Consider the following 15,219-nt stretch of genomic DNA (forward strand, 5'->3'; position numbering starts at 1 on the left):
AGATTAACTCAAGGTCGCACGCACTTTCCTTCTGAATCTTAATAACAATCTTCGGTAATTGGTTTAAAAATGTTGCTCTGGCTCCCTGGATGGCTAAACCTGTCACTTCCTCCTCCTTATTTCTCTTCCTTCCTTTTTTCTCTGAGCCATTCAAATATTAACCCTTCCTGCCATGTTCCCTCGCTTCTTTATTTACCGGTTTCAGCCATCCCACGCCCCCCAAAAACACTTCTCTTTCGAAGCACAGTCCGGATTAAGATGTTCTTACCAAGCGAGGGAAACCAGGGCACCTCACCCCCGGGGGGGGGGGGGGCTGTGGCGAGTCTGTGACACAAATGAGAAAACACTCCATACACCTGAAAGCAGCCTCTATTGTTTCTCCTGCTTCGCCACTTTCTTTCTGAAAGCCGCAACTTGGTGAAACATGATCGTGCCAGGATGCGCCGGACGATCCCCCACCTCCCAGGCTATTGAAGCTCAGTCAGGCGTGGAGGTCACCTGGTAAAATCTGACTAATACAAAAGAAAATCTGAACAGGCCTTGTTGTGAGGCATCTGAACTGTTGTTTAAAATGCTTTGCAGGCGACACCTTGACACATTTCCAACACATGTACAGTACATTTTGTGCAGTGTGGAAAAATCTCTCCACGAGCTGCTTGTTTTTATTTTCAGTTTTGTTTAAAATCTGCCTGCATGTCATATTTGTGCAATTACAAGCAGTCAAAAGCAGAAATTGAGACAAACGCTCTGGACGTGGACAGTCTTTTACTGCAGAGGGGGGAATACAACACAGTCAGCGCTTAAGAGAAAGAACTGGAAAAGCAGAAAAGCAAGCATCAACAAAAGGTTACTGTCAGGGGCGCAGTCAATGTGACATCATCACATGACTCCATTAACGTATGTATTCTCACTCATTCTCTCCAGCCCCCTCCCCACTCAAACCCCCACCACCACTATGTCACGGTTTCCATCCTCGAACAAGTATTAACGAACTTCGAGGAAATGGCTTCAACCACAACACATCGTTTGAAACGCTGCTGGAGGCACAGCGCCGCTCGTATTGATTATCCATCAGCTTCTGCAGTGAATGATGTTAAAGCGGCAAAGGAGGGAGTGTTCGACCCAAATATGAACGACATGTCAATCTCTCTCTTTCATAGTAACGCAGAAACACACACATAAACATACCAACACTGTCGCTTCCAGCTGGACTTAAACAGAAGAGCTGATCTGTGACAGGCTCCACAGCCACGTTTCACATCATATCCCCTCCTATTGCTGAGGTCACCACAGTCACATTTTCATGTCACGTCTCGATGGAAATTGATGACACCTGGGAAGCTACTGTATATCGCATCTACCAACCAAACGTGAGAACAGCTTTCGCTGGACAAAGACGAAGCAGCTCGTCCTATTTTGAGAGATGAAAAATGTGGCATAGAGAGACTATTTCTAAAGCCCACAGTGTAGAGCAGGAGGACAAAAAATAATCCCCTAGACATTACAGCAGACTGGAAATGCTGAGAGCAGGGTAGTGGAGCCAGGACACTGCAAGCTTTATGACAGAGAGCGGGAGCAAAGCTACAGGTAGCAGGAACGATTCCATCGTCCTTCATCGCATGCAAAGCACAGCAAAAGCTTTTTGTTTTTGGGTTGCTGTTGTCTTCCCAGGTCCATTCCTCTGGACCAGGGGAACCGAACCTGTGTGAGTGGCTGCTATTCGTCTGCTGCCAACCCCCACAACACCCGTCCCCATGGGCGGAGGCTGACACGCGCTATCCTCAGCCTCTGGGTGTCTGCTGACTGATCAGACACCTGAAAGGCCTGGTTGTTCTCCAGGTCAATGAGCATTAACTTACTAAATAAATGTTGTGCAGCCCAAACAACCAACCAGGTGCTTTGCACAACAAACATAGAATTTATTCCACAGCTTGTCAAGAAATTATGTCAAAATACGTCCAAAATCAGCCTTGGTGCACGGACAACAAACAAATTGTTTTGTTTGGGCAATGGGCCGCAAAGTTTGACATTTGGTTACACATGAGTTCAACAGGAAGGAGGACGGAGGCATCACAGGAGTGTTTTTACCAACAACTCCAGCAGTCAAACTCCTCATCTCTGCATGTTTGTCTATCGCTGCCTGACAAGTGCAACAACAGAATTACACCTCCTACTCTACTCCTGTGCTGAGCCGTACCTTCAGCGTGTTTATGAAAAGGACCCTTCTGATCGTCGGCCAAGTCACGCCTGGCAGCACAGCACCCCGGCATGATCACCCTATCGGATGAGAAGACCCAGGAAGACGATACGGGCGTAATGGGGTGGAAATCAGCCTGCCGTAGAGCGAAAACACATTTCCTGATGCATAATAAAGCGTTCATTCTCTTAGCTGTCACGAGGAAAGTCTTTGTGAGAGGGGGGCGAGCTGGAGTTAAAAGTACAGAGAATCCTGTATTCTCGTTCTGTCACTGGGTTGTATGGCGAAAAGAGGGGGCGAGCAAAAGTGAGAGAGAGAAAAAGTGGCTGCGATTAGACAGATCTGTCTGTACATTCGTCAATTTAGCTGCATTAGGCTTTCAGCTGATGGGCTTTCCCAGAGAGACGAAAATGACGGCAGCAAAGCTCCCATATCAGACGCAACATATAGGAGACAGTGGTTGGTTCGCAGCCATGAAGGCCAGGTCCATAGATCATGTCAAGACATCCACATCCTCCTCAAGCTTGTTGGATTTTGTAGCTCAACAGATGATGCTGACAACAGCTGCGAAGTTGCCATGGTGATGCTCCGGAGGCTAGCAAGACCTCCTTTTCAAATCCCTCAAAGGAGCGTCAGAACACCTTGTGGCAGATGAGGAAGTTGACCCCTTTGCCCACTAAGGTCAGGCATCCCTTGCATACATGGAGCTTGATGAAGAGAATGGCGTGGACCTCCAGCCCATGCTGCCAGTAATGACATGAGGACTGACACAGAGGCTTTTGGGGGTAATGAAAAAAGAGCATTCCTCGTTCATGTTATCGCAGAGCGGGGTGACAGGCTAAGTAACCTCAAGCTCTTCTGGGCTGCTGCCTCTGAAAGAGCGCACACCGCAGGAAGAGGCTTTCCCTTCATTCTGCACATTAAGGTAAAGATGATGCATGAATTGTCACTGGGCTGCCTCCAAATGTCATTGACAACAGTCTAAATGAAAGGTGGCACCAGCATGAGGCTGAGTGCTCTGGTCGTTTAGCTTCCTCAGTCAGGGGCGACTGGCTGGAGCTATCAGGAACAGCAAAATCATGTTTTGTGCGGAGGATCCATGTCAGGCTTTCCCTTGCACGGCGCGACAACAAATCGATCCCGATTGGCTGTCAGCCCTTTGCTTATGAAACCACACCTGTGTGACAGCTTGCAAAAATCTGGCAGCTGGGAAGGAAAGTCACTCAGTGACTGACTGCGAGCTACAACTCAGCAAGCCATGAGCCTTACTGCTCATGGTAAGGCAGCAGTAAAGTCGAAGCCAAGAAAACAGCTGATGGCGCCGTAAAGGCAGCCTGTTTTCATAGTGTCAGATAAATAACTGGCACGAGCGCCTTGTAATGAAGAGGGCTGTTAGACGCTCCAAAGATCTCGATGGGTTTCAAGTATGAAAAATATGAAATCTGAGGAAAGCTACCCCTGCGTCTCAGGAGGGTCGAGCTGCGACCCCCCCCCCCCCCCCCCCCCGCTGCCCTGCTGTATGTTACTCCTCGCAGTTCCGGTGTTCTGCTCTAGTTTCTTTAGCTATTCATCACTGTCACAGCTGTTTTTTGTTTTTTTTTTATTTTATTTTATTCTATGCAGCATGTGTGAAACCACCTTGTTGTAACTGGGGAGGCTTTCAAAGTGCCTGGCGTTAAGCTAATTTACCACTTTAAGTAAAATTGTAATAGTAGCACGCTGTAAGTAAGTGTGTTGAACATAAATAGAACGGTGACATAACATCTGACAAGAGGGGCCTTTATTACAGGAATACTCCAGCATGGCTTGAGGCGTCCAGCGCCTTTTCATACAGAATCGACCAAATTTAATCAATAATAAGAATCTGATAGATTTAAAATTGAGATTCTGGTCTCAGGTTGACAAACCTACATCTCTTCTTGGTTCTGTGGGAAACAAACACAACAAAATAAGCCGTGGCTGTTTATGTGTGTGGTTGGTTATGTGTGACAGCTGACGAGCACCCAGGAATAGAAGTCCTGGAATGACTTAAGGCGATCGGATGTTCACTCACAAGTATAAATGATGGACAGGGCGTGGAAACGTTAGAAGAACTTACCGTATTAAAAACCAGACACGCACGCACGCACACACACACACACACACACACACACGTGTCGTGACAGTGAACATGACAACAGACCTCTCTGGCCTTTAGCTTCATAGGTCAGGCCGTCTGCTAACTGCAGCACAGCATGGACACCTGACACATGGTAATCTTGAAGAGAAAAATGTGACAGCCTACACCCACAGAGCATCAGGAATCACAAAGATGGAGCATTTTCACTCAGCTGCTCCTGCGTTATTGGTCGTGCAGAGATGCAATCCAATTACTCATATTTGCTTTACATCCCTTGACAGTTGCATGAGGTAGTGCAAAGAGGAATAACATAATGGGCAGAAACCTTGTTGATATCTGCAATAATAACGACAATAATTTAACCAAGGAGAGGATAAAGTCAAATTCCTAAAATCCCAGCAGAGCACAGCAGTCAGGTTTAGTATTAAAAGGTCCTTACCTTTAACGAGTCAAAACAGGCGATCACCCTCCCGTTCTCGACCTGGCAGCTTTTGGGTGGGTGGGCAAATTTGCATTCCTCATCGCTGCGTGAACAAGTCCCTCTCTGAAACTGCCGGCACACTTCCAGGGTCAGCCATTTTGTGTCCCGTATCGAAGCAATGTTTAGAGCCATGTCAGCAGCACTGGCGATAGAGCACGGGTGGAGTGGAGCCACTTGGTTTCAGGAGGAGGCTGTCCTCAGAGGAGTGGTTTCAGAGTGTTCCAGTTAAAAAAAAGAAATAAATAAAACACACGACGACTAAAACTGATGGAACATGCAGCTATAAATGATCTGCTTCAGGTCAGTGGAGGAGGTCTGTCCTTGCGGACAGGAAAATGGAGGTAATGGACTGGCAAAGTCTCTGTGACCGGAGCATGGGACTGCACTGCCGCTGTGGAGTCTGTCAGTCAAACAGCTAACGGTTCATCAATCAGGAAGTCTCGGGTGCAGACCTCTGACGAGGCAGAGGGGGCATGCTCGGAGACAAGCTCGACTAGTTGTACCAATGTCCCCAATATGTTTGCATGAGCGATGATATCTGTGCAAGGGTGGATGTTGGGGAGCAAATGCGGTGCTATTTTGAGGTTCAATGGCACAGTTTAGGACGACACCAAGTTTCTGTTGTTGAAATCCTCAGTTCCTACTCAAGCTGAGCTTTGGCACCTTGGCCAGCAGTGTAGCAGCTCCACTTCTCCACTTGGGGTTTATTCAAACTGAGCACATGTAAGGTCAAACCGAAAAGTGAGGGGCGTTTGTGGCTGAGCTGTGTCCTGCAGAGGGAAAGATCTGGAGCTCTTCAGAAACGCTCAGGGATCTTCAAGTAGGGATGTCGTCTCACAAGGCACTTCCTGTCAGTGTTCTGAAACGAGGTGGGCAGACAGAGAGAGACGAAAAACAAGCAGAAAGAGGTTATTTTCAGAGCGAGAGAGTAGATTGCTGAATATGATGGCCAACTATTTATCTAATAGGCTTCAACAGCGTTAACGGTGTCTGTGTATGCATGTAAATGTGAATTTGTGCGCATACTGTCCCAGAGGGGTGCTCGCTCTAAAGGGTGCCGGGCTGATGAACCACAGAAAAGGCAGTTGTGAGGTTATTCAGGAGCCACTGGCTCTCCAACATATTGCACACAAAGCTGTCAATGGCAAAAGCCTCTGTGCTATGAGACAGTGGACAAGAGCACCGAGTCAGAGCAGAGACAGAGAAAAGCCCCAGGGTCCAACCTGCCCAGCAGAGCCATGCACGGCGGGATCGTGCAGCCAATAGAAAACCGCGCAGCGCAGCACTATTCCGGGCAGCCATCCAGCAGCCACAGAGGGACCGAGACAGATGCATATGCCAGTGGCAGTGCCAGACACGATTATGACGCTGCCCAGCGTCCTGCAATATTCACTGGTCTCCCACCGTCCAAATTAGATGCCGGCTCATTGACGACAGCCTGTCAATTCACATTCGTGGGGCAGTGTGTGTAGGTGTGTGCGCTCCCTGCATCGTCCTGTGAAGGCACTGGTCTCTGTGTCCCCTTGCTGTCTAAGGAGAGGTGGGGGAACAATTGGTGGAGCGACAATCTGAGGAAGTGACCTTTAACTTGAGCGTACTAAATCCATTACTAAGCTACTGCGCAGGGAGCTCTTTTCTTGGCACATCTGGAAATGTTTTTCTGCTAACTGGGGGGCAGGGAAAGGGGGCTGAGGACACCAGGCCGAGGGAAGAGAAGGAGAAGGGTTATAAAAACCTACAACTCTGGTTAAAAGATTCCCCCTTTCGGTGCTAAACATATAAACTTAGCTACGGAAAACAGACGAGAGCAGGAGCAAGCACCAAGAAAACATTAAATACTGCACGAACTACATCTGATCAACACCTCTAAAGGCAGATGACAAGCTCCAGTTGGTGTTAATGGAGGCAAGTTGGAACTTGTATTCAAACCATCTACACTACTGTTACAGGAACAAGAAATCCCTTCACACATTCCCATCATAGACAGAAACCCTGAGACAGATGTCGTACAGGTGTGCAGTCCTTCAGGTCTGTTCGGATTTGGGCTCGGCACAATATTTTTCTGCAACTTTCGTCTTGGTCTGTCAGTTGAACTCTCTAATTGGAGGCTTCTGAATTCTCTTTGTAGTTTCGTTTGAAGTCTGAAATATCAAAGAGAGGGAAAGTCAAGAAGACCATAAGGATAAGACCATGTATCCAAAACGCTAAATGGCTTATGAAGAAAAAACCTTCCTACACTGCGCTTGATTTTTTTTTTTTCCTGGTCAAAAAGACAGGTTGCTTTTCTTTAGCAGCATCGAGATGCCTCCCCTTGAAATCTCCCACCAACACTACACAGCTCCAGGCCTATGAATCCAGACCATTGTCTAGCTAATCATATTGTCCCACTTTGGTGCTGATCATGTGAAATGAGATGAGAAGCTGCCTTGCCCGATCGCACCGACACCCAGGCTCCGCTCTCCGAGGCAGGATTTAATTTCACACCATCTCCCCAGGGAGAGAGCCAATCGCTACAGAGGAGAAAGTCAGGTAAGAATCATGTCAGATCTGACCTTTAACAATTAATCCCTTCTTATTTTTAGAAGCCATAAGAAGTCCGTGATCAAGCTAACCTACTTTGTCAGAGCGTGTGACGGGACAACGGCGCCATTTCTCTATGAAATGACTTGGCCTCAAATGATGGAGCAAGATGTGCTAAAATGAGCGGGGAGCGCAGCCGCCAGCCGTTACCTGAGGAAAAAGCAGAGGTTTACAGCTTTCATAAAATTGATCAGGCCGACAGGGCGGACGAGGGTTGTTGGGGTCACCTGAAAAGCTCAGAGGGGACTCAACAGGTAAAAGCAATGTTTGTCATGAAAGACATCCAAAACAAATGGGAGGAATGAAGATCAAAAAAACCTCATGTGGGTGATGGTGTGATAAAAATCATGCAGGAACACAACCACATGTCTGTTCCCATGCTGTATGCAGACTATTGTACGTGTGTGCAGTATGCAAAGGAGTTTAACCGCTGCTCAAGCAACTGTTTGTTTCTCATTATTATCATTTTCTGACGCTGATGTAGCATGTTAGCCACTGCACGCCTCTCTTGAGCAGGGATGACTGAGTCCTCTTACACTCTTCTAACATAGCAAAGCTCTTGGCTGGAAAGCAAACTGTCATCCAGGGAAGGGGTGGGGGGGGCTGCTACATCTGTCAGATAACAACAGCCCATAAAAGCAAGAGAAACTCAAACACACAGTGGAAGGAAATTGCTTTGCAGTAATGACTGCTTTGGAAAACTCTCGCTGAGGTCAGAGGCAGCATACACAGTTTTGGTTTCGTCTGCTTTGACGTGTCTTTGGACAGCGTGCCTCCAGCTTGTCTTAGGCTAGTTTAGCTTCTGCTAGTGCATTACGCCTGGCTTGTTTACGCTGAGCTTAGCGGTTACACTTCAAGCACAATGCTATTGATATAAGGGGGGGGGGGGGCAGATGGTCAGCAGGTAGAAAGGGGCCATGCAGCAGCCAGTGTTTTGACCTCAGAGATTAGCCCTTCTGTACACCATCATGAATGAACCAGGTACAATGTGGAGATAGTATTCAACAGAAATAGAGCCTGAGTCAGGGACTAGTGTAAAAATCACACAGAAATATAGTGTTTCCAGTTACTGTGATTAAATGGATGCCATAATCTTTATAGCAGACACGCCGGGGGTGTGGATGTTACGACGGCTGTTCACTTCGACGACTGAATCTTTAATCTTGATCGTGTCGCCCTTTATGCTTCCAACTCGCGTTTTAAATGAAACCTGAAGAGCTGAACCCTGCACACCAGTGTGCATCCTGTTTATCTTTAGCTGATGAGTTCCTGCAAGAAGTCTTTGTCCCCTCTGTGTCCTCAGTGCAAACAGTGGACAGACATGGTGACCTGACAAAGCAGGGCAGAGATGTGAAGAAAAGCAGTACTAGACTTTATGGATTACTGACGCTTACTAAGGCCAGCTGGCTGGGGCATTATCTTGGTCAGTCCGCTTAATTGAATGAGAGTCAGCGGGACTGGGGCGTCTCGAGTGAAAGTCATTGGCTTGACCTCTGAATACCATGTGTGTAACCTATTAGTTTGGTATCTATGGGCTCTGGCTGTGCAGTGCAGTTTATCTTAGCTGCTTGTATTTGTTCAGCAGAGACGATAAGCTACCTGGTTTCCATTGATCGTAAGCCTTGTGACAACGTTTACCGTAGCATCTGCCAGGTGTTTATAGGAAAATAAAGTTGAAAAACAAATGACTGCAAGAGACAAGCACATGAGCGGGGTACCTGAGTGGCTGCATTTCCATTTATTACCATTTTATGCTGGCAAACCACTGTTCTATGGTCATTTGCATGGCCAAGAGGAACAAGTGCTCAATGTTTTTCAAGGCTGTGGAGAGAGGGCTTCATTGTAGAGGGGAAATAGGAAAATGTTCAGTTTCCCAGTGAGTAATGGAAAATGAGTGAGCCTTATAGAACAGGTTTTATCAAAATGCCCTCTATCCTAACAAACCTAACCTTGCTTTCAGTGTGACATCACCAGCTTGTTGGCTTACAAAATGTTCCTTTGCAACTTCCAGAGAGGATCAGAGCGAGGCTATACCCTGCAGCCTAATTCCTATTTAATACTATGGACGCTACGATGCTCGTGAAATTGTCTTTAGCATAAGCTACGGCTCCTTGGGTTCAATATCATCAAGTACCATTAGCGATAAGGACGGGTGAGTGAGCTCAGCAGGGGCTATACCAGGACTAAGCTACTGTTCAGAGGCAACACAAGAAGCATTTCACAGAGTCAGCAGATAGGTGTGCCCCATATCATAATAGCCTTAGCTAAACCACAGTGACCCGAATGGCCCTCCTCATGATATAGGACTCGGCTTTTCTCTCCTGATCGCTGGCCCATTTCGTAACACAGAACAGATGATACCATCATTTGGTAAGTTTTTAACCCTGCGCACAGTAAATTGGCTTGTTTACTGCTCAGCCACAGGACTCAGGCTAATTACAGTATAGCTGGCTGCCAGAGCTGAACAGTGCCGGTCAGATAAACATGATGATTAACCAGATACCCAGGCTTACTTAACCTAAAAGTCTGGGGTGAAAACTGTAGAAACACTGTACCTACAAGTTCCACTAACACTTTATTTATCCTCGATCAAGAATAAAAAACACCAGGTTTGATTAAAGCTGGAGCACATTGAAATATTAAGTGACACACATCACGTGAATGGAAATCTGAAGCCTTTAAATTACAGCACTTGAAAACATAAGAGCTGAATGATTCAGCAAACTCACCCTCGTGTCACAGAGCAATCAGACTCCCTCTTTCATGCAGAAGACGTCTGAAAAACCTATCAACCACCAAATCCTTTTAATACCAACTCGAGGTGCAATTTGTACGAGAGTCAATTCAGAGAAAGGGGATTTCTGGCCGACGGGGTCCTGCAGTAAGGACTTGGTGCTTGTCTGAGACTTATCCCATTATTTTCTCAACAGGAAGGGCTGGACTGATGTTCCATTTTAGAAAACACCCACTTCCCCTTGATCCACTGCCAGACGCATGACACCACCCTGGCCTTTTCCATGGAGGCGATGATGTCCACTACTTGACCGCACCAGGCCCAGCGTCTAGCACGGAGCTAAATCGAGATAGACAGCAGAAAGCTAGGGACACGTCAACCATGGCCCTTCTAACTCAAAAGGTTAATTATGATGTGGGCCTTATTAGAACTGTGAAGTTCCAGCTTATTCAGGCCATCGGCTATTTGTGTCCACACACAGAGAGAGTGTCAAAACATCACACCCCATGCTTGCCTTTGCCCTTAGTTATTTGAAAAATGCACACACCGAGAGTAACGAGGCAAAACTTTGTGAAACCCGCACAAAGCAAGCAGTGACAGGGCAGACGACACACAACACCACAAGGCTTTTTCTCTAGAGAGTGAAAAATATGTAGCCCATGTGGCAAAAAAAGCTCCTGACATTTGCACTGAGGAAGGGGCAAGTCAACTGCTGTGATAATAACGCCTGTCCCTCCGGAGTGGACACAGAAAGTCCATCACAGTGCTGGAAATGGCCATAAGGGTAGTTACTGTGTGGCTGCGAGCTCCCGCTGCTCCTGTACATTTATCCCACACTCTCTGTCTTTCCTCCCCCCTTTCTTCCCTCGTTTTTAGCCTCACACTTTTTCTCGCGCACAGATAAAACATTCCCTCTCCTCCCTCCCCACCCAGACTGGTATGCAGCACACTGCAGCAAAACTCCTGAAAAAATCTTTAAAAAAAAAAGGAAAAGCCAGCCAATATGACGGTTAATCCCACCTCGTTTCTCTGGGTCCCGCAGCTCTGCTGTGTGCCTCTGTCTGTCTGCTGTCCCGGACGCAGGAGGCGGCCGGTGCTTCTGTGACACGGAGCTACAGTGCAGCTCTCCCTTCAGCCTCAGCGATGGGACTTAATGACCATGTGAACTGTTGTCATTCCTCGCGAGCTGCCGAGTGCTGCAGCCGGAGGTCCATGCCTAGACAGGGATTTTCTCTCGATCGCTCTCTCCCTCTCTCTCTCTCTCTCTCTCTCTCTCTCTCTCGGCTACGGAGCAAGTGAGCAAGGCAGGCAGGCAGGAAGCAGAAGAGTGTCTACTCCAACTATCTGGCTGAAACACTTCCAGCCAAACCCCCCCACTCCCTAAAGCCAGCCCCTTCCTGCCTACCAGCCTGTGGCAAGGCCCTGCCCCTTCACAGCCCCAGCCAATCGAAGGACAGCTGCTGTGAATCACAGCTGTCTGTGCCTCTCCATTGGAGGAGAGTGGGCTAAGTGATGGGGCGAAAACTGTGCTTACAGTAACAACCTCTGAATGCTGATCTTAAAAGGTATTTCCCCATTTTCATGGCCTGCTCCAGTAGTTACCACATCACTTATTCTTCGTCCGTCCTTCTCGCTGTGAACTTGATTGCATTTAAATTTGAATCAGCACCAGCTGAAAAGAGGAAACAGGCTCAAGAATATAAAGTCTAGACGTGCTTCTCAGACAGCAAAGCAACAACAGTAAGCAATAATCAAAGAGTTGCTGCAGTTGCACGAGGAAGATGAGGCCTGTCCTTGTCTATGTTCTATCATCACATTTAACACCACCCCCCAGGAAACAAGAGCACGGCACCTACTCTCCCTCCTGACCTCCCCTCAGCATCCGTCCTCTAAACCCATCTCCTCTCCTCCCTTTCACTTTCACGCCCCCTCCCCCAAATTCTCCTCATCGCTCACCTGCATTTTCCCCATTTTTCAAAACCAGCTTTCAAGCTCTATTTCAATCTAATTCCTTCGTTTGCTGGACCGGAAAATTGCACAATAGTGAACATTTCTGTTATTGTTCTTGCATCAGAATTTGTTTGCAAAAAAAAATAAAAAAAATTGGCGGTGACTGGGATTTTAAAGTCTTGGTCCGTCTCCTCCCCCGCCTGTCCTCTCCCGTCCACCCAGCTGATGACATGCTGGTTGGCATCATATGAGCCGTGAAACCGGAGCGTCACAGAACTGATGAGTCAGAGATCCAGCTTCATGACTTTTCGATCCAGATTCAATAGAACAGCTGTACCGTGTCTGTCTGTCTGTGTCTCTGTCTCTCCCTGTGTGTCTCTCTCTCTTTGCCTCTGTCTCATACAAAGGTTGTGAATGACGTGGCAGCCTGGGTGTTTCGTTGACATCAATGAGGCTAAACATGCTTTACAGTTCCACGACAAACAAATCCATTTACTGCCTGATTATACTTTAATAGCTCGACATGATCTGATGCTTCGCAGGCAATAGATGTGTCAAATAGTTCTGAGGAGACGGGGGTTAGAGGGATTAATCTGTCTAGCGTGAAAAACCGTCTACCTCAGCAAATGACACTGAACACTGACGTCATCTTAGGCATCAGGGCACCTGTAATCAAATAACAAAGACGAGCGGCGGGCCATAACTTGAAGCGTGAACAGGGAGACGGGGGATATCAGCCTTTGTCAAAAGCAGAAGTGTCACCTTACACCTTCCCTGAAAGCAGCCTCATTATGCTAGATCACAGATGCGAGAGATTTGAGGAGCAGGAATGCTCCTAAGGGGCGACGTGTATCACTGCAGGATGAAATCTGACTGCTACAACCAGAGGAAACGACAACAACAAAATGTTATGTTGTTATGATTCATCCAGAACAATTACAGCTGTGCAGGCCAGCCTGCTGATAGATGAAGCTTATCAATTTCTCATTTGGCTGCGACTGACTTCTCAATAACCACGTTAGTGAATAACTGTCAATAACTGCATAACAAGCCCTGCTTGTAGCTAATTTCCACCGGCAGACCTCAGATAGCCTACCTTCTAAATAGATTTGTCCAACAGGAAAACAAACAAAAGCCTGGCAGACAAACAAGCTGAGCCACTTCCTTCCCACATGGTATCCCCTCCCCTCTTATTATCCCTGTCCTGTTTGACCCCAAACGGCTTGGCTCACTCTCACACAGCCAGATTCTGCGGCCCAAAGCAGCTTCATTTTCAAATACAAAAGGAGCATCCTGAAACAATGGCTAATTACAGCAAATGAAGATTGACGGGTTAAAACTGTGTTTGAAAACACTCCCCAGCAGCACAGAATACTATATTCTGAGTTATTACTACCGGTTTAACACAACAGTGAACAAAAAAAACAGGCCTCAGAAATAGGGCACCAAAGACAGATCAATGAAAAGGCAGCTGTCTTTTTCTATTATTAGCTGTAATCAAATATCAAGCGGCAGAGAGTTTGCGCTTCCTTCCGCTTGCAACCCATTCTGGTAAGTCTGCCACACGCAAAGCCCACGTGATGAATGAGAATAAACGAGAACGAGTTCACGGCTGTGCATTAAGACTCAAACAGGCTCAAAATCGAGCCAGAAGTACCGGTTTCACAACAGCACCAGTGTCTAATCTGAAACTAATCTGACCCTATGTGATGTTATTGGGCAACTCCTCATATCGCTGATTATACAAAGCTCATTTCCTAACAGTCATAGTGGTGGTGGATCGCTTCGCCTTACGCAAGTGTACCATTGCTGTAACAGCCTTAATAAACACAATATATTCCATGCAAACGATAAGCCTCAGGCCTCTTAGCATCGATATGATAGCTTAATGTCTGCAGCCTGTCTGCACCACGCTTCCATTGGTGATGCCAGTTTGCATCTTCAGGTGGACCACTTACTGCAGCTAGTCTGATCACTCCTCATTAACCTCACCCAGGTGGACAGACTCGTGCTCTGCCAACCTGCAGTACATTATAATGTGCCTCCACTTACGTCTCGTTAGAACTACATTATTTTGTCAGACAATCCATCAATCCACGTGCCACTACATGTATTGTTTTTGAACATTTGCATTTGAAAGTAATGACATACACAAGTTATGTTGCTGTGCTGTGGGTGCAACCTTGGACCACGATGAACGGACGTCATTGTTTGTTCCTGATGCCTGTCTGTCATACATGGAATCAATAATAAATTAGCTATTATCAAACCTATCCCCAAGTGATATTATTGTGGTCATTAGCTACTTCACTAATAGCAGACAGTAAACATTATATTGAACCGTGGAGGAGACACACATAGGAGCCGCTACGACGTAGTGCATGCCGATTTTTGTTTTTATGGAGCTGCTTTCACTTGTTTGCATGGGCTATCTGGGCAATGATTGTATGAGCTAGCATAGCGAGGCAGACAGCGTTTTGCGTTTATGATACTGGAGTATTATCATTAGAACCGTTTTGAGCCACTTCTCCAGCCCAAAGAGCCGCTATATTCAGCATAAAGCCGTACCAGGTGTGTAAGGACATGGCAGAGCAAAGGGGGCTAGCTGCTAAGCTAACTACCTGCGGCTTACCTGATGACGAACCTGTCACATCCAGCTGCACTTCAACCGCCACCAACGCTTCTCGAGAGCGCTATTTCGGTTGGAACGGGACCCAAGCTTCCGATCGGGACGGCTGAAACGCTCTCCGGCTGAGACTTCTCGCTATTTCCTCAGCAGCAAACTTTTTCGCTTTCGAAATATATTTCAGTGAAAGGCAGAAGTGGGCTATCTCTCGCTACACGCTAGCTCGCTAACTACTTTTAAGGCTAAGGTAGGAAGCAACAAGCGATTTTGACAGTTCGAGGAAATGTTAAATGTGCTTCGCCAGGGGTTGATGGTAAGGTCTAAACATTAATAACGCACTTATGATCAACTATTCAAAGCATTATAAGCTGGAACTGAAATAAAAACAGCATGTTATTGCAGTCTGTTGGTGTATTTTGTCTCGTTTAAACACGGAAATCTACTTCTACGTGATAAACAATATAAATCCCACCCTACAGTAAAGGTGGTACAGTCGAGAGGAACCAAGGGTAAAGGGAGGGGGGGGGTGCTT

The 15,219-nt window shown here is 46.9% G+C and overlaps 1 protein-coding gene across 20 annotated transcripts in view; it reads right to left on the minus strand.

Annotated features, from left to right (window-relative positions):
• mbnl2 (muscleblind-like splicing regulator 2) overlaps positions 1 to 14,936 on the minus strand; it is a 46,597-nt gene extending 31,661 nt beyond the window's left edge. For 10 of the 20 annotated variants that reach the window (XM_070957767.1, XM_070957787.1, XM_070957783.1 and 7 more), the window contains exons 1-2: positions 11,132 to 11,453; positions 4,756 to 5,656 (exon numbers count right to left, since the gene is read on the minus strand). In XM_070957767.1, the coding sequence (XP_070813868.1) occupies positions 4,756 to 4,929 (174 nt within the window). In that variant the 5' untranslated portion in view covers positions 4,930 to 5,656; positions 11,132 to 11,453. Of the gene's footprint in view, positions 1 to 4,755; positions 5,657 to 11,131; positions 11,487 to 14,693 lie in introns of those variants that run through there. The other 10 variants (XM_070957768.1, XM_070957780.1, XM_070957788.1 and 7 more) reach the window with 2 other exon arrangements.
• Positions 14,937 to 15,219: the final 283 nt, after the last annotated feature.

This window comes from Chaetodon trifascialis, chromosome 24 (assembly GCF_039877785.1).
Source record: "Chaetodon trifascialis isolate fChaTrf1 chromosome 24, fChaTrf1.hap1, whole genome shotgun sequence".
Taxonomy (NCBI): Eukaryota; Metazoa; Chordata; class Actinopteri; order Chaetodontiformes; family Chaetodontidae; genus Chaetodon; species Chaetodon trifascialis.